General features: G+C 40.4%; 1 protein-coding gene across 3 annotated transcripts in view; it reads right to left on the bottom strand.

Annotated features, from left to right (window-relative positions):
* Positions 1–25,631, bottom strand: part of LOC126252582 (ecotropic viral integration site 5 ortholog) — a 372,193-nt gene that overhangs the window by 20,752 nt on the left and 325,810 nt on the right. For all 3 annotated transcript variants that reach the window (XM_049953493.1, XM_049953486.1, XM_049953501.1), the window contains exons 9-15: positions 22,700–22,814; positions 21,176–21,334; positions 17,782–18,018; positions 10,445–10,618; positions 9,592–9,753; positions 1,733–1,915; positions 379–525 (exon numbers count right to left, since the gene is read on the bottom strand). In XM_049953493.1, coding sequence (XP_049809450.1) covers positions 379–525; positions 1,733–1,915; positions 9,592–9,753; positions 10,445–10,618; positions 17,782–18,018; positions 21,176–21,334; positions 22,700–22,814 — 1,177 coding nt within the window. The remainder of the gene's footprint in view (positions 1–378; positions 526–1,732; positions 1,916–9,591; positions 9,754–10,444; positions 10,619–17,781; positions 18,019–21,175; positions 21,335–22,699; positions 22,815–25,631) is intronic.

Genomic DNA, 25,631 nt, shown 5'->3' with positions numbered 1-25,631 from the left:
AAAAACATCATGTTTACATGAATAGTACAAAGGTCTTGAAGATGAAATGTATTACCAAATAAAAAATATAGGGTGCTACTTAAAAAAGGTGTGCTACTGTTCATATGTTCATAAAGAACAAAGTTACAATGAAGGCAGTCTTCCTGGTCAACATTTCCTTGGCAGCTAACCAACATTTGCTTGGTGCATTTTTTATTTAAAAAGAGTCATTTGGAGTGGTCAGTATAACAGGACACCTTGTAAATGTTTCCTTTCTTGTTGATAATTTTTTTTTTTTTTTTTTTTTCGATTTAGCAATGAAATACAAGTCAGAATTCTGAGAGCTATCGTAAATCAACAAGGCTGATACATTAACACTAGTAAAAAATATACACACACCTTTGATTCAAGATCAGAGTATCTATTCTGCTGTTCTTTGAGCTTTGACTGTAATTCTCGTTCACGTGTCATAACCTGATCAAGTTCATCTCTAAGGTTCTTTTTCTCCTCATCCTGTCGTCGCAACTGGTTTGTGCTTACTTGGACCTAGAAAAAAAAGGTGTATCAACAATAATCCACCATAGGCTTTCATTTGCTAGGTACTGAGCATTTGAAAAAATATGAACCATATTTTACATTTTGTCTCTAATCTGCACATCTACCTCTACATTATATGTGGCAGGGCATTCAACTTCATCACAGGGAAGAACTTTATATGTACAGAAGTGCATAACGGAAACCAGCTTACCTCAACATCAACGTAAATATTTGAAGAGAAAATCACTTAATTTTGAAATTAAGCGTAATTTAGTTGCAAGTATGGTTACCAATATCTGAACTCTTGTGTCTTTTGAAATGAACATTTAAGTCACAAAGGAATTGTGCACTGCTGCTGATAAATGTGCAAAATTAAACTATGCTGCAGACCAGAACTCTGCTTCCGACCTTTGTCTTTCACAGGCTTTCTGTCAGTGTTAACCTTCTGCTACTCCCAGGACCAAAAGAAACAGTATGCATCAAGAGCACACTTGTAAAGTATAACAAAAACTGGTTAATGATAAATTGTGAGTCAGACTATGAAGAATGTTCACCTGGTGATGTACACTTTTTCCATTGTAGGCAAAGATTTGTATTAAGTTCTATGTCAAAAATAATTCAGGCTTGAGTTATTTGTCACTGTGATTACTGTTTAGTTACTTATTTTCATGTGCATTTTCTATCCTTGGCATCTAGCACAATGACAAACATATTGCACTAACAATAGATTAGTAATTTTCTAATTCAGATTGTACAAATGCAGTCTTTTTGCTGATGATATATCAATGTTTATTATAAAAATAACATCTTTTTCAAGAGCATATTTATGTGGCTCTATAACCTGGATAAGAAATAAACACAAGGAATTTAGTTTTACTGAAGATCTAGGTCCTTTACCCATGAAAGAAACTGCACTGAAATGGGAAAACTAACACATTAGGAAAGTTCAGTGATGAAGCTGCCTCAAAAAAAGGCAATTTCTTATTCCAAGGGAGACACTTTTGTACAAAACCTTTTAGTACAAATGTAGGTAAGCCTAGCACAGAAATAAAATTTATAAAATCTTACAAACTTAATAAATAAAGATAGAGCTTTTATCCATTAGAATACATTGAACACTCAGATAATGTATTATACAGAATTGGAGATTTAACATACAGTCTACATCAGAGCCATAAAGAACTATTAGAAGTTTAAAACACATATTGCACAATACCTGTGTCTCAAGTTCCATAACCTTTAGTCTGAGTTCTTTCAATTCTGTGAGTGCCTCCATTTCACGAAGACGTGTTGTCATCAGGTCTTCCTCAAGACGTTGTGTCTCATTTCCCCGACTTTCCCAAAAAAGCAGTTTCTTCGGTGTACTATCAGGTGGAGGCTGAGCTTCCATTCGATGTTCCTGCAGAAATCACTCACTACAATCATAAAGTCAATGTAACAGTGGGGAAATACGTGTGATGTTCAAACCAGTAGTTGTTCACATGCTAAAACATTTGTTGGTTGGTTGGTTGGTTGGTTGAGGTTTAAGGGACCTAACAGCAAGGTCGTCAGTCCCTTGTTTCAAATATGGTCCATTCCGCTAATGGGACATCTCAAGAAAGTCAGAACAATAAAAGGGAAAAAGCTAAAAACGTAAAAGGGCAGTCATGTTGTCAATGGTAAAAACAAAATGAGGGAAGTCAGCAAGAGAACGAACCCAACGCTATGCTGAAGCAGCATAGGCCAGACCACCTGTGACTTAAAAGGTGCAACCGCTAGAATGTAGAAGTACGTATGGGAAAAGGAGACTAAGCAATCCTTTTTTTTAAAAAAAACAAAAAAGAGGGTAAAAACAGAGTAAAATGGGAAGAAAAGAGGATCTCCGCCAGGGAGGTGAATCGGGAATCTCCGAACAGGGCGTACAGTGGGAGACACCCGAATACTCACCGCCCTGCCCCAACACCAGAGAGAGATTAAAAACCTTAAAAAACAGAATAAAAACCACTTTCCTGGAGGAAACCGAGAACCAGAGAGACCATCCGGGAATCGTCAGCCAACATCAAAGGTGAAGTGTGGGGGAGTCTGTACTTAGTACGCAGAGCCAAAAGAAGGGGGCATTCAACCAAAATGTGGGCTACTGACTGGAAGGCTCCACAACCACAAAGTGGGGGGTGGCTCATCATGCAAAAGAAAACTATGGGTCAGCCTGGTATGGCCAATGCGGAGACAACACAGTGTGGTCGAGACCTTTCGGGAGAGGCGAAAGGAAGAACGCCACGGGCCTGGTGTCACCTTAATCGCACGAAGTTTATTAGATAGGGGAGTAGCCTCCCAAGAATTGGCCCATGACTGTGCGAAGTGGGATTTGATATGAAGCCGTAAAACCGCTGCTGGAGGGGTTACAGAAAACGGGGGGTAAGTGACTGCTCCCCCCAGCCAAACGATCAGCGAGCTCATTACCCGGGATACCCACATGGCCAGGAACCTACAGGAAGTCAATGGAACAAGCAGCACGGTGAATATCAACGAGATGGTCATGGATGGCAGAGACCAAGGGATGGCGTGAAAAACACCGGTCAATAGCAAGAAGGCCACTCATCGAGTCCGTACATAACAAAACGCGGTTGTGTTGGGACTGTTTAATAAAGGTAAGGGCCTGGGAAATTGCCATCAATTCGGCAGTAAACACCCCATATGTTGGTGGCAGCAGATGATTTTCCGTTCCAACAGAGGACGTGAAGGCATACCCCACATGATCAGCTGATTTAGAGCCATCAGTGTAAAAAACAACAGCATCCCGAAACTCCCATAAAATTTGGCGGAAAAAGCAACGGAACACCACCGGGTGGATGGACCTCGGCGGAGATCCATTCGAATTCGAGGCAGAGGAACTAACCAAGGGGGGATGGAGGGGAGGGAGTGAGGAAGACAGGACAAAGAAGGAAGCTGAAAATCACGGCAAAGAGACCCAAGGCGGAGCCCAACCGGTAAACCCGCCCGTGGGCAGGAGTCGGGTGGGCGATGTCCATGGTCTGGGAACAGGATAGAGTAGAAAGGATGAGTGGGAGAGGAACGGATAGCGAGTGCATACGACACCAGAAGCTGGGACCGCCGAACGGAAAGGGGGGGGGGGGGATCCCAGCTTCAACCAGGAGACTATCAACAGGGCTAGTAGGGAAGGCACCGGTGGCCAAACGGATACCACGATGTTGGACTGGATCCAGCACGTGCAGTGTGGAAGGAGCAGCTGAACCATAAACTTGACAACCATAGTCCAAGCGAGACAGAACTAGAGCACGATAAAGACGGAGAAGGAGGAAACGGTCCGCACCCCAAGAGGAGTGGGCAAGGAAGCGAAGGACATTGAGTTTACGGAAACATCCTACCTTCAGGAGTCTGATATGGGGCAGCCAAGTGAGCTTGTTGTCGAAAAGAAGACCCAGGAAACGAAACCGTGGGACCACAGGCAATCATTGTGCATAGAGATAGAGCTCTGGATCAGGGTGGATCGTAGTACGGCGACAGAAGTGGACCACCCGCGATTTTGAAGGAGAGAATTGAAACCCGTGTGAGAGGGTCCATGCAGAGGCACACCGTATAGCTCCCTGGAGCAGCCGTTCTGCAGATGCCAACGAGGAGGAACTAACCCAAATGCAGAAATCATCCACATACAGGGCAGGGGCGACCAAGGGACTGACAGAGGCCACAAGTCCATCGATAGCAATGAGGAAAAGAAGGACACTCAAGACAGAACCCTGTGGGATGCCCGTCTCCTGGGTCCGTGGAGAACTAAAAACAGTACCAACTCGAACTCTGAATGACCGATGGAACAGGAACTGGCGGATAAAAATCGGGAGTGGGCCCCGAAGACCCCACTGATGAAGGGTAAGTAAGATGTGATGGCGCCAGGCCATGTCATAGGCCTTGCGAAGGTCAAAAATCACTGCAACCAACTGGCGGCACTGGGAAAAAGCCTGCCGAACTGCGGATTCCAAGCGAAGTAAATGATTGATTGGAGACAGTCCCTCTCGAAAGCCACACTGGTAAGGGGACAATAGATCCCGAGATTTGAGGACCCAATAGAGCCGACGGGCTACCATCCGTTCAAGTAACTTACAAACAACATTGGTCAAACTAATTGGCCGATAGCTGTCAACAGATAGGGGGTTCTTACCAGGCTTAAGGACAGGAACCACGATGCTATCCCTCCACTGAGAACGGAAGTCGCCCTGGAGCCAGATACGGTTAAACACCCGAAGAAGATGTTGCCGTTGTGGAGCACTGAGATGTTGAAGCAGTTGGTTATGAATGGAATCTGGGCCAGGAGCCGTATCATGAGAAGAAGATAGAGCAGAAAGAAATTCCCATTCAGTAAAAGGTTCGTTGTAAGATTCTGACTCACAAGGGGTGAAACATAAGGTGGAAGCTTGAGCCCACTGCTTCTGGTGAAGGAAAGCAGCTGGATAGGAGGCTGATGCTGATGCCACTGCAAAATGGGTCGCAAGATGTTCTGCAAGAACTAATGGGTCCGTACAAAGGCCATCTGGGAGGTGAAGGCCTGGGAGGGTGGACTGCCGATAGCAGCCTTGGAGAGAGCGAAGTGTAGCCCATACCTGTGACAGAGGGACAGTAGAACCACGGGAAGAAACGAATCGTTCCCAACATATCTGCTTGCTCTGTTTGATTAAATAACGGGCTTTAGTGCGGAGGTGTTTAAAGGTAGTAAGGCTGGCTACGGATGGGTGCCTCTTAAAGTGTTGCAAAGCTCGACAGCGATCACAGATGGCAATGGCAATGGCCATACTCCACCATGGGACTTGCCGGCAATGAAATGGTCCAGATGAGCGCGGGACATCAAGGTTAGCAGCGCGAACAATCGCGTCAGACACGTCACGTAGGACATCATCAATACAACCCAACAAAGAGGGAGAAAACACGACCTGGGCAGGAAGGGAGCGAGATAATCAACGGGAAATGGTCGCTATCACGAAGGTCATCATGTGGCGACCAGTGTAATGAAGGGAGGAGAGAGGGAGAAGAAAGAGAAAGATCAATGGCAGAAAAGGTACCATGACCGGCACTGAAATGAGTAGGGGAGCCATCATTAAGAAGGCACAAGTCGTGGTCTGCAATAAACTGGTCTATAAGAAGACCTCGTCTAGACGGAAAGCCACTGCCCCACAAGGGATGATGAGCATTAAAATCCCCAAGGAGGAGGAAGCGAGGAGAAAGTTGCTGAAGAAGGGCAGTTAAGGCAGCAGGTGTAAGAGTCCTGTCAGGAGGGAGATAAAGATTGCAAACTGTGACCGCAGAGTCTAAGTGGACCCTAACAGCAACCGCTTCCAATGTAGTTTGAAGAGGAATCCACATGCTAGCAATGTCTGTACGGACCAACGTACAAACGCCACCAGAAGCCCGCAGGGGTCCGACCCGATTTCAACAAAAAACACGGAACTCACGGAGGGTCGGTGAGTGAGCATCAGTAAAATTAGATTCCTGGAGAACCACACAAGCTGCAAGGTGACGATAGTATCCATTACAATTCCATTGGAGAACCACAGAACGATGATTTAAATGGGGGCTGAACACGCTAAAGCCAGTCATACCGCCGGGTCCCCACCCGTCACCGACAAGGAGGGGGCAACATCCATGAACGACAGGTCAGAATCCGGTTGTGAAGTCGGGGAAGGGACCTCCGGTAAAACCAGAGGCTCTTTGTCCCAGTTCTTTTCAGGCTGAGATCGAGGAGGGCTATGTGGCATAAAGGAGCCAGCTGCAGCAAGATCAGGAACAGAAAGAGACCGGGCGACCTGGGGGCCGACAGATCGCGGCTCTCGCGGTTGTCGCGGTTGTCGCGCGGCAGCAGACCTTTGGCCTGGAAGGGGCATCCCGGGAGAGGCGCCCTTGACCGGCAGACGCCGAAGGAGTGGGACACTTCTCCGGCTGGGGAGGGGGAGCAGCGCCCAGAGGAGAAGGCGTGGGGGCCGCAGGGGAGGGGGGGGGAGGAGAGGGGTCCGGGATGGGGGTAAGGAAGGGGGAGGAAGGGGTGAAGATGTAACCAAGGTGTAACTAGATGTCATGGACACAGGGTGAAGACTTGTATATTTCTTACGGGCCTCTGTGTAGGTTAAACGATTGAGGGACTTGTACTCCTGTATCTTCTTTCCTTCTTATATACTGGGCAATCTGGTGAACGTGGAGAATGACTACCATGACAATTTACACACGCAGGAGGGGGAACACAGGGACTCCCCTCATGGAGTGGACGTCCACAGTCACCACAGAGAGGGGCCTGTGAACAGCGGGAAGACGTGTCCAAAACGCAAGCACTTACAACACCTCACCTCATAGGAGGTGGGATGTACGGCTTCACATCACATCGATAAAGCATAATCTGAACTTTCTCAGGGAGGGTATCCCCTTTAAAGGCCAGGATAAAGGCACCAGTATCAATGCGATTGTCTTTAGGACCCTTCTGAACACACCGAACAAAGTGAACACCCCGTCGTCAGAGACTGTCCCGAAGTTCCTCATCAGTTTGAAGGATGAGGTCCCTGTGAAAAATTGCACCTTGTACCATATTTAGAGACTGGTGGGGGGTAATGGACACAGGAATTGTGCCAAGATGGGTACAGGCACGAAGGGCCGCAGATTGGGCAGCTGAAGCAGTTTTGATCAGCAACGAATCCGACCGCATCTTGCTCAGAGAGTCCACTTCGCCAAACTTGTCTTCAATGTTTTCCACAAAGAATAAAGGTTTTGTATTGGTGAAAGTATCCCCATCAGTCCTGGTGCAAACCAGATAATGGGGAAAAGGTTTCGCCCCTAGCCGACGGGCCTGACCCTCTTCCCAGGGGGTAGCCATGGAAGGGAAGGCCGAAGGGGCAAGAGAAGCAGCACTTGAAGAATCAGTTCCACACAGAGAGATGGCCGCAGAAGAACGGCCAGAGTTCTGGACCCGTATGTGTTTCATGTGCATAGCGTCCGCCCTGATACCACCCACTCCGATCAGGGGCTCTCCTCACGGGCGCCACCCAGCCACAGCAAGGGCCGTCTGGCACAGCGGCCATTGCCGGGAGTTCCGATGCTCCAGGATGACGAGCAACCACTCCAAGGCATGCATGAGGAGGTCACAGCTCAGGTATCAGAAGTGTGATCCCTGTGTGTTCAGGGGGCTCAACCAAAAGGGTACATAGTGACCCCACCACACGGGCTGGCTACCGTGCTGGCTATGCACGCACCCTAGCATCAGACAACGACGTGAAAAAAGAGGTGGAATGTACTAGGAGGGCGCACGTCGGAGACACTAGGTAAGGTGCTCTTCCCCAAATGGCTCACACTACGGAGGAGAAATTTTGTAATGGAGATCAAACCCAGAGGGGGACCAAGGAATGCCAAAAGGAGGAGATGATTACACAACAAAGCAGAATTGTAAAACCAACAGAACCAGGAGGATAGCGGGGGCCAACATAAGCAAGGACACCAAGAGAGGGAGAGGAGAGGGGGATGGGAAAGGAGCAAGGAGGGGAAGGGGAAGGAAATGCAGCCCTGGAGAGAAAGAAGGCTACAATAGCTTGGGGCCTCGTGCTCACCACGCACGTATCCACAAAAGAGTTGTGGATCCCCTGGGGGACTAAAACATTTGTAGCTAATCTTTCAGTATTTTGTTTTTGCTTATTGTAGCTCCCAGTCCAAAACTTACTGTCAGTGCAAAAATGACAGGAGACTGGATATGTTCTAATTAATTACTAAATTAATAAGACACATAAAACAGAAACAATCAATCACATACTGAATGTCAACTGTCTTTCAACCCTCTAACAAAATAAGTACACGAGAAAAACTTTTGTATCAACTGTGATCTGTGCTTCTTGTACTTGTGATTTTAATTCATGTTCTAAACCAGTATTAGCGAGAGTATGCTGGAATGGGAGGGCAAGGGGAGGAGAAAATACAAGGAAATAACTAAGGACTATTGATACGAAAGGAAAGAAGTGATGGATGAAGCAAAATGTAAATATATGACTTTCTTCTTAACGGAAGGCTGACAACTGCACTAACAGAAACAGATTACTCACAGCACTGTAATTCATGGATAGTGGAATGTATGTGCACACTTTATACGTAAGTGTGAGTAAAGCACATGTTACTGAACTGAGACATGTGTAGCTATTACAATCCAAATGAGAGGTGGGGGAAGGTCAAAGAGTTTAATGTCCTGTTGGCATAGTCTTCGCTATAGACTGAGCATATGCCAACATGTGACAATTGAAGGAGGACTTCATCAACTGGGGTCTTGTTCAAAAAATTATTCCAGCATTCACATTATGATACATTGGGATCATGAAAACCATACACCACGATGGTTTGAGTTTAAACATCATTGCTCTCAAAGAGAGTCCATCATTTTAACCACTAAAGGTTCTCTCCCAGACTTATCAATTTGTTATATTTAACTGATTAATGGCTATTGTTTCTTGTGACAGTTTGCTTTTGATTAAAAGAGAACTCCATGAAAAATAATCTTACCTCATCTGTGTCAACAACATGCCAATTCACACCTCTGGAAAGAATTATGCTCTTAGAAATTCTCAATTAAATGTACACAAAGCATATTTCTCTAGTTCAAAAGTGACACCTCTCCTGTCAAATCACAAAATACAGTATGTCCAAGAGGGAAGCAACCCCCACATCATAAACTACACTTTATTCTCAAAGTTCCTGGTTGTCTTGTCTTTTGATTACTTTAATACTAATTGTCACAACTCTAGTTGTTGCTCCCCGTAAAGTTTAGAAATATTTTACAATGATAAACACAATGTTTTCCCTTGACTGAATGTGTCTATTATTGACATGGGCCACTTTTATCTTGGACACACTGTATTCTGTGAGCACAAACTTGTCACTGAACCTCTATGTAAAATTCTATGGAGGCTAGAGGGCTATTACTAATGGATGTTGTTGATGATGATGTTTGCTTTGTGGGGCACTCAACTGCGCGGTCATCATCGCCTGAAATGGATTTCGTTGATTCCTAATTCTGCTTGTATTAAAGAACTGTTGTAATAGGTGACAAAATTTGGTGATGAACATTACCTGCAAATGCCTCTGCCACTGTGCAATTAAATCCGAAACTCTCTGCCTCAGGTCCTTGAGTGAGAGGTTTGCCTCTGCCTCCCTTAGTTTGACAGCTATCAGTTCCTCTTGGAGATGGGCCACAGAATTGTCTGGAGTAGTTTCACGAAGAGTTTTCTTATCCTGCAAATTTTGTAACATCTCACTCACAGAAACAAGATTATTTCAAAATGCTGTTGCACAATGTTTTATCAGTACAAAGAATGACAACATTTAAAAGATTAAGGTATGCTTGCTCTTTTGAATTGCTGCTAACTTTAGACTGAATAAAAGTGACCACTCAAATTCTATTAAAAACAATAAATAAATAAGAAGGTAATTTATAATCTTTTATGTATCAAAACTAAAAATCTACTGGGAATATGTTTATGACTTCATGTTACATCAGTAAACAAAAAGTTTAATTTTGCATACCTGTAGCTTGTACATGACAAATTAATTACAAACCAAATGTAATTTCAAGATAGGTAAATGTAATCAACGTATCATAAACCCAAAGAAAGCACTGAAATGTTTTTCAGCTACAGGAAGTAGCTAATTTTTTGGCGTAAGTATTTAAAATGGTAATGTACTGTGATCACCCATTGGCCACTTATTTTCTAATACACAATTTGGTCACACGATCCTCACTGAAAAACATACCTGCTTTTTAGAAACTGTATCAAACAGTATAAAATTAAATGTACATAACAATATAGTGTGAATATAGATTGATGTGCAATAAATCCACAACCTACATTTGCAGCCATCTGACATAGTTTTAATTAAAATCATTTCAGGAAGTTGTCATTACAAAATGGCAAGTAGTAACTACCTCTTCCAACTCCTGTATACGTGCACGGAGATCACGAATAAGTGCATCGTTCTCTGCCTCTCTCAAGCGCACTTTTACCAGCTCATCCTGAAGGCATTCTATTAGTTCTTCCTTCTGACTCAGCAGCTCACGTTTGTGAGTGACTTCCTCCAATGAAGACTGGCGTGATGAGTTCTGCAACAGTTTTATTTATAATGTGACTCCTCCAGATTTAGTGATCTACTTCACTACAATGTGCATCACTGCTTACTTAAATGTAAATTTTTTTCCATATTACTAAAAGTAATTCTGTATACCAACCATTATTTTTAACAGACAGATTACTATGAATAAGTTACTTTCTGAAGATCATTAGGAAATTCACCTGACTGAACACTTTAGTGTCATTACCGGAAAAATAATTTCAAATAGTAATAATATAATTTTCATACAAGTTATGAAACTAACAATGAGAGGGGTTGGGTTGTTTTGGGGAAGGAGACCAGACAGCAAGGTCATCGGTCTCATCGGATTAGGGAAGGACAGGGAAGGAAGTCGGCCGTACACTTTGAAAGGAACCATCCCGGCATTTGCCTGGAGCGATTTAGGGAAATCACGGAAAACCTAAATCAGGATGGCCGGACGCAGGATTCAACCGTCGTCCTCCAGAATGTGAGTCCAGTGTTTAACCACTTAACAATGAGAGGGATATAACTGTTGTCTGTTATGAGAATTGGGGGGGGGGGGGGGGGGGAGTGGGCAGGTGAGTGAGTTGAATGCTAAAGTTAGTACACTGTGCCAGGTTCAGTCCAGGGTAGATGTAATGACAATGTAGAAGTAAAGGTCAATTAAGAGGAAGTAGAATGCAAATGCAGTTATGAACTAGTAAGAAAAGACAGAGAGAGGGGGAAGGAAGGAATGGGTGGAGTGATGGAGGCCAAGCCTACAGTTTGAGATTGAGTGGGAAAGAGGACGAGGTGGGCAAGAGAGGAAGGAATGGAAAAAATGAAGTAAAAAAGTAATTACATTTTAAAACAAAAAGAGAGGGGGGAAAAGAAGGCAGGGATTGTTGATGGAGGTGGAGATTAAGAGTATGGTGAGATGTGAGGATGTATTGGAAAGCTAGGTTCCATCTCCAGCCACCTGGGAAACTACAGCAGAGTGGGAGGATCCGAATGGCCCATGTGGTACAACACACACACAGGTTTACATCCTGCTGTGTGAAACACATTCACCAACTGAGTACAAGGTGTTCATAAGGTGGATAGTTCTTCAGAGTCCATTCATGTACTCAACCAGTTAGGACATATTAGTGGCAAACAACACACATGCTTTCACAGGAGACCATCATCCTGGTATTCTCCCCATGGCACTCATTGCCACATTCTATCGCTCTTATAAGAGCTATAACATCCTTATCAAACCGTATGACATTCCAGACTACATTCTCATCCCTAGGTTCCTACTCAATGTAATCCTTACTGCTGCTGAACCCACAAGTGCATCACCTCTCTACGATTACTGCAGCCCCATCACTAGTCAACCCTATAACATAAGCATGTGAAACCACGCCACATTGTTTGCCAGCTAGCACATATTCCCTGCACAAACTTTTACATAGGAATGACCACCACTGATGTAGCAGAATACAGAAATGGATAGATAACAAGTGTCTGTACACAGTTGCAGAGCACACTCTACAGCAGGCCATTTCAGGACATTAGTAGGCGAGCAAGAGCACTACTGCTCCCTCACTGTCTGGGAGTGAGCACTTGTGGTAAAATGGAGTGGTCAGATGTAATTAACTAGTGCAGAGTAAGTGCAAACGATGTTCTGTCTTGAGGAATGAGCACAGTTTGATTTACCGCAGTCTTAGATACGAGCATATACACTTGCATTGCCGTGCTTGAAGCTGAGACCAGCCCTTCTTAAATCAATGAAAATCAGTACGATGACTGCCTTACAAACTTCAAAGTGAGGGTCACACACAACAATATCAATTTACAGCATGTTACTGCAGAAACCCTACATATTTATGTTATGCAATGGAGTCTGAGGATGAACAATGTAAGGCAAAGGTAGATTGCTACTCACTATAAAGAAGACACATTGAGTAGCAGACAGGCACAACGAAAAGACACGTACATATTAGCTTTTGGCCAAAGCCTTCTTCAGAAAAGGAAACACGCACGCACACACGCACGCACGCACGCACGCACACACACACACACACACACACACACACACACACACACACACACACACCTCATTTACACACGACTGCCATCTTCAGCAGCTCAGACTGGAATGCAGCTGTCACATAGAACAGAAGCAGGAATCTGGAGGGGGCAGGGAAGTGGGAAGGATAGCAGGGAACAGGTGGGAGGAGAAAAGAACAGTGCCTGTGGAGCACGCATGAAAAAGGAGAATAGCAGGGAAGGGGAAACAGGCAGGTGCATTGGCAGAGGGCAGCACACAAAGAGAGTGGGAGACGGGAACAGGGCGGAGGTGACACAACAGAGAGGTTGGAAACTGTTGGGTGGAGGGTGTAGGGACAGTATGTTACCGTAGATTGAGGCCGGGATAACTTTGGAAGCAGAGAATGTGTTGTAAGGATAACTCCCATCTGCATGGCTCAGAAAAGCTGGTAGTGGGAGGGAGTATCCAGATGCCTCAAGTAGTGAAGCAGCCATTGAAATCAAGCATGTTACACTTAACCACATATTATGCCACCAGGGTAGTCTGCTTTGCATTTGGCAACAGTTTGACAATGGACATTCATCCTGATGGACAGTTGGTTGGAAGTGATACGAATATAAAAAGCTGTGCAACGATTGCAGCAAAGCTGGTATATGACATGACTGCTTTCATAGGTTGCCCTGGCTCTGATAGGATAAGATAAGATAAGCCTGTGACAGGACTGGAATAGGCAGCACTGGATGAGTGGATGGGCAGGTCCTGCACCTGGGTCTTCCACAGGGACTGGGAGTGGCATAGGGATGGACTAGGATGATGATGATGATGATGATGAGGTTGGGTGTGTGATGAAACACCACTTTAGAAGGGTGAGAAAGATCTTGGGTAGGATGTCTCTCATTCCAGGGCAAGTTCCTTTTCTGATGAAGACTTTGGCCAAAAGCTAATATGTAAGTGTCTTTTCATTGTGCCTGTCTGCAACTCAACTCCTCATCTTAACAGTGCGTAGTCATCCATCTTTTCATTACACTGCTGATATACCGACCTGGAGTTTCCATTGTTTGGAGTCTCAAGATGCTTAGAGTGTTTGGAAGCACTTAACACAATGAAAAATAATTCAATTTACTACGACATTACAACATCCTCCATGCAAAGTGTTCTACACACTTTGAAGGTGAAAAGTGAGAAGAAGTGCGAAAATTAAAGAAAACACTGTTAAGCAATGTGACTGAAATAAGTATTCATCATATGGGAGCAGACAAAAATGTGCACATATGAAAAATTTTCCACATTTTCAATGTGAAAGTACAGAGTTGGCCATAAGTCAGTTGTCAAAAATGCACTTGTTGCAATAACACTACACAAAATAAAATACCAATTTATTACCAACACAATCACACACAAAGTTCAGTGAACCTACACAGATGCTCATAGTGGTTTCCATGCTGTTCTAAGCAAACACTGCATCTTCTCAAAAATGATTTTGTTGCAAATTCTTCCAGAACTGTATATTTTCAAATGGGATTTTGTTACTTCAAATTCTCAACATTATGAATCTTGAAGAAGAAACCTAATTTTTTAGTACACCCCAGATTTAAAAAATCCATGGGTGTAATATCTGGGGATCATGCAGGACATTCAACAGTATCCCATTTGCCAGATGATTCATAAAATTTTTCATTTAGAAAGTGACATGCAATAACAACACAATGTGGAGGTGCTCCATCTTGTTGCCACATCAACTTTCCCTTAACCTGCTACCAATGTACGAACAGTGGACTATTTTCCAATTCCAAAAGCAATTCTTGAAGCATATCTAGGTAATTTATGCAGCTGACCTCTGAAAATCCCTGCCTACACACTCTTATCAGGAGAGTTTTACTCCATCATCACAATGGGATTTGTAGAATCCTAGTACATACACTTCCATATGTTCACTCTGCCTTTCCCCTTAACCATCGCTTCACCACTCCAAAGAATGTTTTTATGAACCTTGGAACCGGTTTCTTGCTGAACTGCATTTACCTCACATAATTCCATACATCTGTCCAGATAATCTTCATTCAGCTCTTAATATGCAGTAGACGTATTTGGCCCCAAATTCAGCTTTTTCTAATCACTTTTAGGCTTGTTCTTGCTGTTCCATACCTCTTTGACACTTTTCTTTCAGGTTTAATTGGTGACTGCACAAAACATTGCATGACTACATTAAGATCCTCTTCTGCAGTAAAGATGTTTACCTACCTGATCGACCTGAACGAGCAAGCTCTGCAACCAGCCCAGTCTCTTCAAATCTTAAATTTAATTCACAAATACACGTCAAGATGGTGGTTATACATTTGGAAAACATTCCACACAAATTCACAAACATCACTGTAATTATGATCATGTTTCCATAATGACTGCAAAATAAATACATGCTGCTTTATAGTTAATGATGAACACGACTTCAAACTGCTAGTGTCAACTGACTTGTGGAAACTACTCACTGATCAAGTTCAGAAGCGACTACTGCTATGCTAGGCAAAACAAAATTTAATGATTGTGACAGACAACTGATTTATGCTCCACTCTGTATATTTTTGTTTTTAGGAGGAACATTCAACAAATAAACCTAAAGTGTGAACAAGTAACCATATTGCTTTACAGATTGCCCAAGTATTGCACAGTTTCACTGAAGGAGAGTTTATAAAGACACACTTAATCTCTTTAGTTGAACATACAGCTCCTTGAGAGAGTATATGAATGCTGGATACAAGGTTTGACATTCATCTGTGACATACCAAGTGAAGTGGCATGGTGGTTACCACAATCAAGTCATATTCAGAAAGACAATGGTTAAAATCCCCATGTGACCATTCAGATTTAGGTTTTACGCAGTTCTACTTAACTGCTCCAGTGAAATGCTGGATTGGTCCCTTTGAAAAGGGTATAGCCAATTTCCTTGTCCATCTTTCACTAATATGAACTGGAGTTCCATCTCTAATGACCTCACGGTGAGACCTTAAACCAACCGACCTACCTATCTGCATATCTCCCTCTGTGACAATACGCATGATGTGAATGTTTTAAATGTAGCATTGCAGCATAAAAATATGTTAACTTCAGAGAGGTATAGCTGGATTCACGATTTTAACATGAAGTTCCCTTTGTGGAATAGACAGCTTGGTCAAGTTGTCATCATTAATGATGGAATCAGAGTGGAATTTTGAACAGTATCAAAATATACTCACTTATGATTTCCACGAAGTTGAGATTCATTTCCAGGATTTTTAAAAGTTGGATGAAAAATTTAATGTCTTATCACTTCCCTTATCAGTTGATGTTGACAATATCTTGACTGAGTACAGTTAGAAAATAGGGAGCTACAGTGTGACAGGCAGTTACATGACAAGTTTCATAACAAAAGTAGTTTCACGTACTTTTATAAGACTTTCCCTCACCATTACCTTCCATGGCTTTATAAGTCTGCAGCTTCAATTGCATCAATGTTTGGAGCTACATAATTGTGCATGAATTTTTTTCTGCAATTAAGAGAATGAAACCTACCCACAGTAGCTTACTGACAGACTTCAATTAAAAAGCTTATCTTTGAAATAGCCGTACTCAAAAAGTGGTACCATACACTGATGCTTTAGTGAAAAGCAAAATAAGTAATATTTATTGACATCCTGTGTTTCCATGGTTAACCTTTAAATATAATGGCAATGAAATAAGAGTCTTTCAACTTAAATTCCTTCCTAAAACAACATTCATCATAAAGGACCATCAAGCATAAGAACTATCATGTTTTGTACTTCATCAAAATGTCAAAAAGAGATGTTTCATTTCATTATTGTTTCTCATTAATAAAACAGACTTCCAATAAATTTGCCATGAAACACATTAATGAAACATGGTGGAGTGATATAACACGACATTAGTGGCTGTAGAACTGAGATTTGTTGGAAAGCTATCTTATTCCGACCCTTCCCTCCCCTCCATTCCACTCAGCACTCCTTTCCGCATAATATGCCATTGTGAGCCAGCAGATCACACTGCTGTGGTGTGAGCACAAGCCAGCTCACACAACCTGATTGATGAACACGCCTGCTCTGCAAAGTCACCAAAGGAACCTTAGTGCCCACTACACCACAAAGGCTATTTTGTTTCTCCCAGACAGTATTAGTTTCGATGGACTCCAGAGATGGGAACTTAATTGCCACATCATTTTAGTTTCATCTCCGTTTCTTTTTCCTCTTTCCTTCTAGTTTTTAAGGGGGCTATTCATTCCACTTCTCATTCTGTCCTTTTTACCACCTCTGAACTGAACCTACCACAGTGCTTACCAATGTACTACCTTTAGCCTCCAGCAGCCTTCAATGCTTCCCCTTCATCGTCATCTCACCTTTGTCCTCATAAGGTGTAAATCTCTCAACATGTGGTCAAAGTAACCTGTTCCTCAAGCCTAATATTCCCCAACCTATCCCTTTTCCCTTTTTCCTCACAGACGAAGGAGCTAACAGTTTCAAAAGCTAGGTAAATATTTTATCTACTTTTCAATTTATATTGACAGTATTTTGATCTTGCCACTTGAAGACAAGTACTGGTCAGCCAGTCTGTCTTTTTGTAATGTTACTGTTTTCTGAAGTGAATATTTCTTTTGACATAGTTATTCATTGCATTATTTTTAACGTGTTAATGTCCCCAATCCAAATTAGTCACAATAAATTTGCGTACAGTCACACATCACATTACTTTGGTTATATGGATGTAACTTCTCTCTTTACAATGTAATCAGTAATGCATGAGAAAATGATACACATATCAGATAAATAACCAGGTTTACTCTCATGTATGCAAACAGAAATTATACTGAAAACCATAACACTAAAGACGAACTCATAAAAAACATATGGAAAAGCATTAATTCATCATTGTTTTACTCTTGGGTGAGTATTGCTTTTTTATAACATCTTCCATGTTGTTACAATAAAGAACATATTTAATGAAACAACAAAACTTTGAATCTATGTCAATATAAGACTAGGGGCAAAACAACTGGGCAATTGGGCTGTGTCAAGAGTTATTCAAACTACAGTATTATTTTACAGCAAATGATTGCTATATCACAGAGAATAAATGTAAAGAAAATTATAATTTAGCATGTATATCAAACTAACCGTCTCTTGCATAAGCAAGGAAAGATTTCGAATTTCTTCATGTGCTAACTCCAGCTGATGTGAAGTCTCAAGGTGAGTGTGACGTAGTGCTGCTAGTTCCCGCTGAACAACAAATGATGTCTCCTCCTCTTCAGCACGTGAGACCTGCCCACGGACTAACCTGTCCGCCAACTCACTGGACTCAGCTTCTAGTAGTTCCACCCGTTGGCGGAGAAGGCGATTCTCTGTGCGAAGTCTCTGCAAAATGATTTTTAATACTGCAGGTAAATTACTACTAGTTACTTCTGAATCATTACAGGAAGGAAGGCAGTATAAGACCTCCAACAAGGTCTTCTGTCAACTGTAACTGTTATCATGCTACTCTAAAAATCTTATCTAGAGCCCCCCCCCTCTCCCCCCCCCTCCTCATCGTCCTCTACAATCGATACTTATATTGCACTTATTGGCAAACGTTCAAATTACAAAGTGTGTTAGTTCCTACTAACAGTGAGGTCAGGCAAGGTGCTGAAGCTCTGCATGACCTACCAACAGGCATCAGCAGCTGCTATAAATTCCATGAAATCATTCTTTAAACTTTTTGGGACAAGTATTTATATAAAAAATAGTTCATACAGAACGTGGCTTGTTTCAAGTAATATTAGATTTCCTAGCTGTTGATGAAACCTATGAATTGGAACTAAAAAACCTCAATGATGCACAACACCTTTCTTACAGTATCTCCATAATATTCTTGCATTTATTAAACAAATCCGTAATGAAACACGCCACTCTTATGAAACTTGTCCCTCTCTTCTATTAGTTAAGTATCCCAGACTGATGAGCAGTACTGAAAAATTGCATGAATGAATGATTAGTAAACCATTCTTTTCAGACATGAATTACATTTCCTTTGCATTCTTCCAAAAGGTCAGCCTGGCATCTGCTTTTCCTATAACTAATTTCACTTGGTCATTACATTTAAGATGAAACCAGACAGTTACTGCTGGATATTTTATGGTTGTTACTGTTTCCAGTAATCAAACACTAATAATTTTAATCTTTTCACCTACTTATGCACAGTACATCGCATTTATTCATGTTAAGTGTCAACTGTTAGTCCCTGCACTAACTGTCAATCCCTTGCAGGTCTTCCTACATGCACTGCAGTTTTCTAATGTCACAGCTTTCCTATATACAACAGCATCATCTGTGTTAACAGCCTCTCAGGGCATCTGATGTAATTCACCACATCATTTCCATTTATGTGAAAGTAACAGCCATCTTAACACGTCCCTGGAAATGTTACCATAGCGTGGTAACTTGGCACCATTGAACTCTATCTGCTAGAAGTCCTGAATCCAGAGACAAAGCTCATCTGATACTCTATACCCTTTTATTCTGGTCACTAAGCAAGAATGCATGAACTGTATTGAATACATTCATGAACTCAAGGCAACTTTGGTACCAATACCTACGACCTTCTGGATATCATACTGACAAGATCTCCACAGAAAACATGTAAAATTTTATAAAAAGACAAAGTGGTCTGGTATCTGGATTTTGTCATGTGTGAGTAGGGGTCTAATGTATTACCACTCCACTGCCAGAAAGGGGAAGAAAGAACTGCTTTTGTTATATACTAAGACAAAAAAAAAAAATTTAGTCCCAGAAACTTTTCTCCCAAATTAAATTTGAAATCTGTATAAAATGTCTTAAAAGTAATAATATTTAATGGAAATAAATAATTTGAAGAAAAAACTTTTGAGCCATCAGCTGTATGTATACACCTTTATTCTTAACTGGTTTCAATTTTAGCATCTCACTGGAGGACTATAAAGTAAAGAACCAGAAAGTCATATTTAGTATACACACACAAACCTTTCAAGTAACGAAATCGCCTGTATGAAGAACGATTTTCTGGTAAGTGCTTACAAAGCTTTACATTGATAGATTAAAAATACATTCAATTTATAGAAGATAGAATCACATGTCCAATACAAACTTGCTTCGTAATAGCATGCATAACCTCGATACATTTCAAAATACTTTAAACCATAAAAGTACAGTTGTGTATAATTGATGTCTCTTAGCAGTTAACAACTAGTAATTACAAGCTTACAGAGATATGCAATTATAGACTAAGTGTCAACGATAACACTGTCAAAGATTACAAAACACACAAAAATCTACAATTAAAGAATATGGGATGTATGCTCAAGTAGCGGTTGGCAATGAAATTCAATACTGTCAACCAGTGGCGTCCATACAAGGTAGCACATATATGGACCAAAAGTTAATGCCAGCAATATCGTTTCCAATGTAAAATACATGATATTATGAAAAGGATACATTTATACTCACCATATAGAGACAACATTCATCGCAGACAGTCACAACAAAAAGACTGCTGTCCATCTGAGCTTCGTAAAACATAATCCATCAGTGGAATATGTGTAAGTGTAAAAGCAGAATAGCCACATAAGGGCTGATCATCAGACAAAATGCTCAACACAAACATGCTAGGCAGATACACCAAACACAGAACTCAGGTAACTAATGTCCGTATTATTTAAGAACATCATTACTTAACTAATAGCACACTTGTCTGTAAACAATATTAAACATCTCACAGAAAAAAATGTTGTGTTTTCCTGCCATATTGTGGCTTTATGATTTAATAACTGTTATACACAAAGTTTTATTCACACAAAATTCTTTTAACCACATTCTAATAATCTTGATTTTATAAATGATTATGATTCGACAAATTGTCACTATAGACTTCTATAACACATTGATGTTATGGATGCCATTTGTTGTCAATTGAAGTTTATTATCGACCTAAACTAAAGCATAGATCCATGTTCTTTGGTTCTGGATTTTCATATTTTTTTGTTATCTTTAATAGTACTGTCTTTGACAGTTAGTTTGTAATACACACCTTTGTAAGCTGGAACTTATGTAGTCATTAACTGTTAAAGAGTCATCTATTGCACACTGCTGTACACTTACAGTTCACAGTATTTTGTGAATTTATTAAGTTCATGCTTGCCACTATGGAGCAAGTTTGTATTGAACATGTAGTTTTACCCTGTTTCAATTTAATGTATTTTTTATATATTGCTGTACAGCTTTGTACATGCATTCCAGATGGTTGTTGTTCACAATTTTTTTCTTAATTTAAAGATTTGTCTGTGTATACTACTTATGATTCTATGCTTCTTTATAATGTAGTCTTCCAGTGATGACGGTTGCTAAAACTGAAACCAGTTGAGAATAAAACTGCATGTGTGCAGCGGGTGGCTCAAAATGCTTTTCTTCAAATATTGGACAGCTGTAAATAGCTACCTACAAAAGATTCTAAAATAAATAAAGCCTTTGGCCACTCAAATGGAAAGTGCTACATTGTACATACCCGTAATTCTACCATTTCTTCTTGCTCTTTTGTTTTCATTACAGTATAATCTTTTTCCAACTTTTTCATCTTCTTTGGATTATATTTGATATTGTATGCAAGTTGCATTAAGCCATCAATATCAGCTTCTGCTTTTGGGGGAAGGTCCTTTTGGAAGTACTGGAAGACAAAGAGAATATGCTTGAATCATTCGATTGGCAAAACATGAATACAATTTTCTCAATCTATCCATTAATGTAAGTAATATCTAGTTTGTGTTGCTTACAGTGAAATTTCAACACACAGTTTTGAATGTAACTCAAAAACTGAAGTGATTATCTTGTGAAAATTACAGGTACAGGCACTTACAGAACTTGTGATTTGGCAATTAGAACTCTGTTGATCTGCAATGTATTAGAAACTTTGATGTTGAAGAGCTAAGAATTTGGCATGAATGTGTTGAAGAAACAATATCAGCATTCACTTGCAGTGGTTGAATATATTACATGAGGGACACTGGTGTGGCCTGGCAGTGTTTTGATTCTTGCATTTTCCAAATTCAACTACACTATCTAGATCACAGTGGGCCTTGCTCATTGTGGGTCACCATAAGGCCAAATTATAAGGATCAACTTTATTTAGTTTGTCAGGTACAATTGTAAACACAACATGCCAAGAGATAGAAGATTAGTAACTAAGCTACAATTAAAAAGACAAAATGAAAGTGAAACAAAAGATATAGCATACTAGAGTAATAAGAAAGGAAGATGAAGACTTAACATCTTGTCAGTGATGAGGTCAACGATTGAGTGGAAGCGTGGATCTAGGAAGGATGTAACATGTCCTTACCAAAGAACCACCACAACACGTGCCTTAAGTTATGCAGGTGATCTGTATTGCCACTGAATCATTTCACTAAGTAATAACAATGGCAACTACAAAAACAGTAACAGAAATACTTTTTCGAACCACAGGTGTAGCCACACAGAATTCTGAATGAGCAACAAATCTGTTCAATGGGTATGTAAAGAAACTGAATTTAGAAACTGTTGAAATGAGAAACTGTCTACATTTCATCACTTGTGTATATCCTTTGGGCAAAGTAAAAGCATATGCTTCATTCATGTTTGTTAATTCTGATGATGCTCATTAGCAATTTTCCTTGCAATCTGTAGTGAACAAAATCTTGCAGAGTGAACACCACAAATATTAAATTTTGAAAATGATATTTTTCATCATGTTCAAAAATGTTTTTGGAGGTCCTGTGTGTGAATATGATAAGCAAGAAATTTTGCAAACTGATAAGAAGTTTACTTTGTTAACTGACCAAATTAAGAACTTAATGACTGGTGTACATAGTGTGTGAGAGATTTTACTGTAATGTAGAAAACAATGATAAATATCCCCCCCCACATGTATGCTTCTAGACAATCAGTCCGTCTTGTTTATCTGTTTGATTGTATAAACAACTTGTCTCAAAATATATCTAGAAATAAAAAGCTATATCACATAGCTTAATAAAACAAAAACCCTTATGCACCTTACCTTTAACATCCCCTCCATATCGAGACACAGGAGATCTTCTTTCCCAAGAGTAAGCAGTGCAAGAGCTACCTTAAATATTATTTCCATGCTTTCAGATAGGAACACATCCATAATCCTGAAATGAAAAAAAAATTTACCTTTAAGTAGCTATTGAAACAAAGTTTATCATCAAGAATTCAGAAAATCAAACTATGTTTAATGTTCTAAGAGTGGCCACATCTCCTGCAGAAATACATTACTTGATATAAGCAGTCATATGTTGCATTCACAGAGACTGCATTAAAGATATTTTTATGAAGTATCAATGAAGTGGATTAGCATGATAGTTGCCACAATGCTGTAAAAGAACTTTCCCAGGTGATTTTACTATTGGCAATTGATCAGAATATATGACAGAAAATTTTATAGAAACTAATATAACTGAATTACCAATACATAGCTTACACTTATTATAATATTAACACAGGTGTTATTACAAAAATGCTTTATTGTATCAATTGCATAGTATTTTAAGTGACTAAGTATATGTTTCATGAGACAAAAGAAAAAAAAAGAATAATTATAGGCTCATTTTAAGGGTTACACTAAAAATTATAACTTGTGTATATATGTATAAAAGCTGATCTATAACTTCTGCAGATTTTAGTTCTGTAGGAGTTGTTGAGACTAATCCAAAGGCTAGTTATCAAACACACATATGAGAAAGCCATTTTTTAAATGACAAACTGAGATAACTGCACAGCAACAATTAAGACAGCTTTTGCTTACTTTGATTTCACATACTGACAGTCTTTTACTTGCAGGAACTCACTATGTCTCACTTAATCAGGATTCCCCCTCTCCTCCCATTCTTTTCTTTTTTTGGTCGACATCCAATAATGCAACAGATTTGCTGCCAATAATGCAACAGATTTGCTGCTAGGTTTTTCTGATATATTAGATCACCCATAAATTAAATCCATTTCTTATATTTCCTTCCCTAACTGTATATTGATCAGCACTGAATGTTCTCTCATCCAATACCGAGGTACAGATAGCAAAAGTTTAACTTAAGCGTCACGAAGTGCCAATGTATTCATGTGGTCAGAACTCACATCTGGGCATAAGTGAGTTGTTTTAGAGACACATCACACTCTGAACACCTATTGGTAGACATACTAATGCCAACACCCTTCTCAGTGTTTCAATGTAGCACCCTGTCAACAAGTGAACAAGTTATTTAATGAAAGCACTACAGAGCATAAGTCCAATTATGGTAGTAGGCTGTCACAAAACAAAACACATACAAAAAGCAGGGCAAAAACCAATTGAATTGAAAACTTCACTTGCAGTAACATGAAATTTTATCATCATTATAGTAAAGAGATAACAACTAACTTCATTCTAATATAGACCTAGTTTCAACTAGGCAGTCAGTGGAGATCTGAAGACCAGTGCAGATTTTTGTTGAACAGCAAAAACCTCAGCAATAATACAGTTTTTGAAATCAACTAATGTCATTTCAGTTTGAATGATGCATGCAAATTCTGATTAGTCAGAACAACTACAAACATCTGAAAATTAGACTGTTTAATCCTGAAGCATGAATATTGTAACTAGCAGATGGTTGAGTGAAAATTATTATAATGCATTAAAAAATAAAGGTGAAAACCTCACCAGACCAGTCTGCACAGATGGAGTCTACAAAATTACTTTCTTTCAACACATCCTCAATATTGCCTAAGATTAACAAATCATATTGAAACATGGTACAAATACCGCAAAGAATTGTGGCAATTTTTTAAAAATGAAGAAAAGCAATCATAATAAGCAGTGTGTTATAACGTCAAGCTGAACACATATATTCAGAACAACACAACACATATAAGTCACAGAGTAAGTTGACAAGCAAGACATGTGCACACATTAACATTCGAATGAGCACTGAGTCCCAGTCTAGCGGCCGCTGGTCGGCTGGCCGCTTAGGTGGCGCAGCTGCTGCATGGCTGGCAGACAGCGCCACACGTAGAGGACGCGTGTAATTGCGCGGCAGCGCTTTGAATGATCGGCGAGTCACAACACAGTGTAAGTACAAAAATTTTACGTATTTGCAAACAGTCATCCATTAAAATTGTATCACATAAAGTAATTTCAGCTCCAAAAAATTCAAATATCATATCAGATCACACTTTTCTGCATCCCTCACCCTCTCCAAATTGCAAGGAAAACATACATGTAGTCACAAATTCTTGTATAATGTTATTAAGAGATTGTCAGGAGCAACATATTAAAAATCCTCACCGGTAGGCTATGAGTGTAGGAGTTGGGTGTGTTTTAAGGTATCTTTTCTTTTAAGTTTTTCTTGAATAACTCTAAAACTGCAACTTCTAGGAAAAATGCTTCCCAGTACAAAATTAAACTACATTAAATTTCCCACAAAAAAAAGGTCTTACTCATTTTCTCGCTACAACTAATTGTTTCCACATTGCAGAGACTGGAAAAATAGCAGATTATTTTAAAAAAAAGGTTTTAATGATATAAAACTACTGTTTAGTGGTAAATGGAAGTTGTTCAAAAACAAATGTTAAATACGTGTACCACACCCAAGTGTTTGATTCTTAGTCATCAACTCATCACGTATGGGAGCTGTAATGTTTTTCCAGCAGAGCCAACTACTCCAAACGCTGCTCACTTTTCACTTTACAGATGGATGATACTTCCCCCCCAGCATTTCCTATCCAGTTCTCTTATGTGAGAAGACAAAATGTCACCAAGCTTGTGTTTATATAGTGGAGTTACTTTCAGTTTATTAAATGAGTACTTATTTACAATTATTAAGTGAATCAAACAATGGAAAATCCAGGATGGATGTAATAGTACTATGAAAAGGAAAGTTGCTACTCGCCATATAGCAGAGATGCTGAGTTGCAGATAGGCACAACAAAAAGACTGT

The sequence above is a fragment of the Schistocerca nitens genome, chromosome 1, assembly GCF_023898315.1.
Source record: "Schistocerca nitens isolate TAMUIC-IGC-003100 chromosome 1, iqSchNite1.1, whole genome shotgun sequence".
In the NCBI taxonomy this organism is placed as follows: domain Eukaryota; kingdom Metazoa; phylum Arthropoda; class Insecta; order Orthoptera; family Acrididae; genus Schistocerca; species Schistocerca nitens.
The sequence above is the reverse complement of the archived record's forward strand: the minus strand, read 5'-3'. Positions and strand labels throughout refer to the sequence as shown.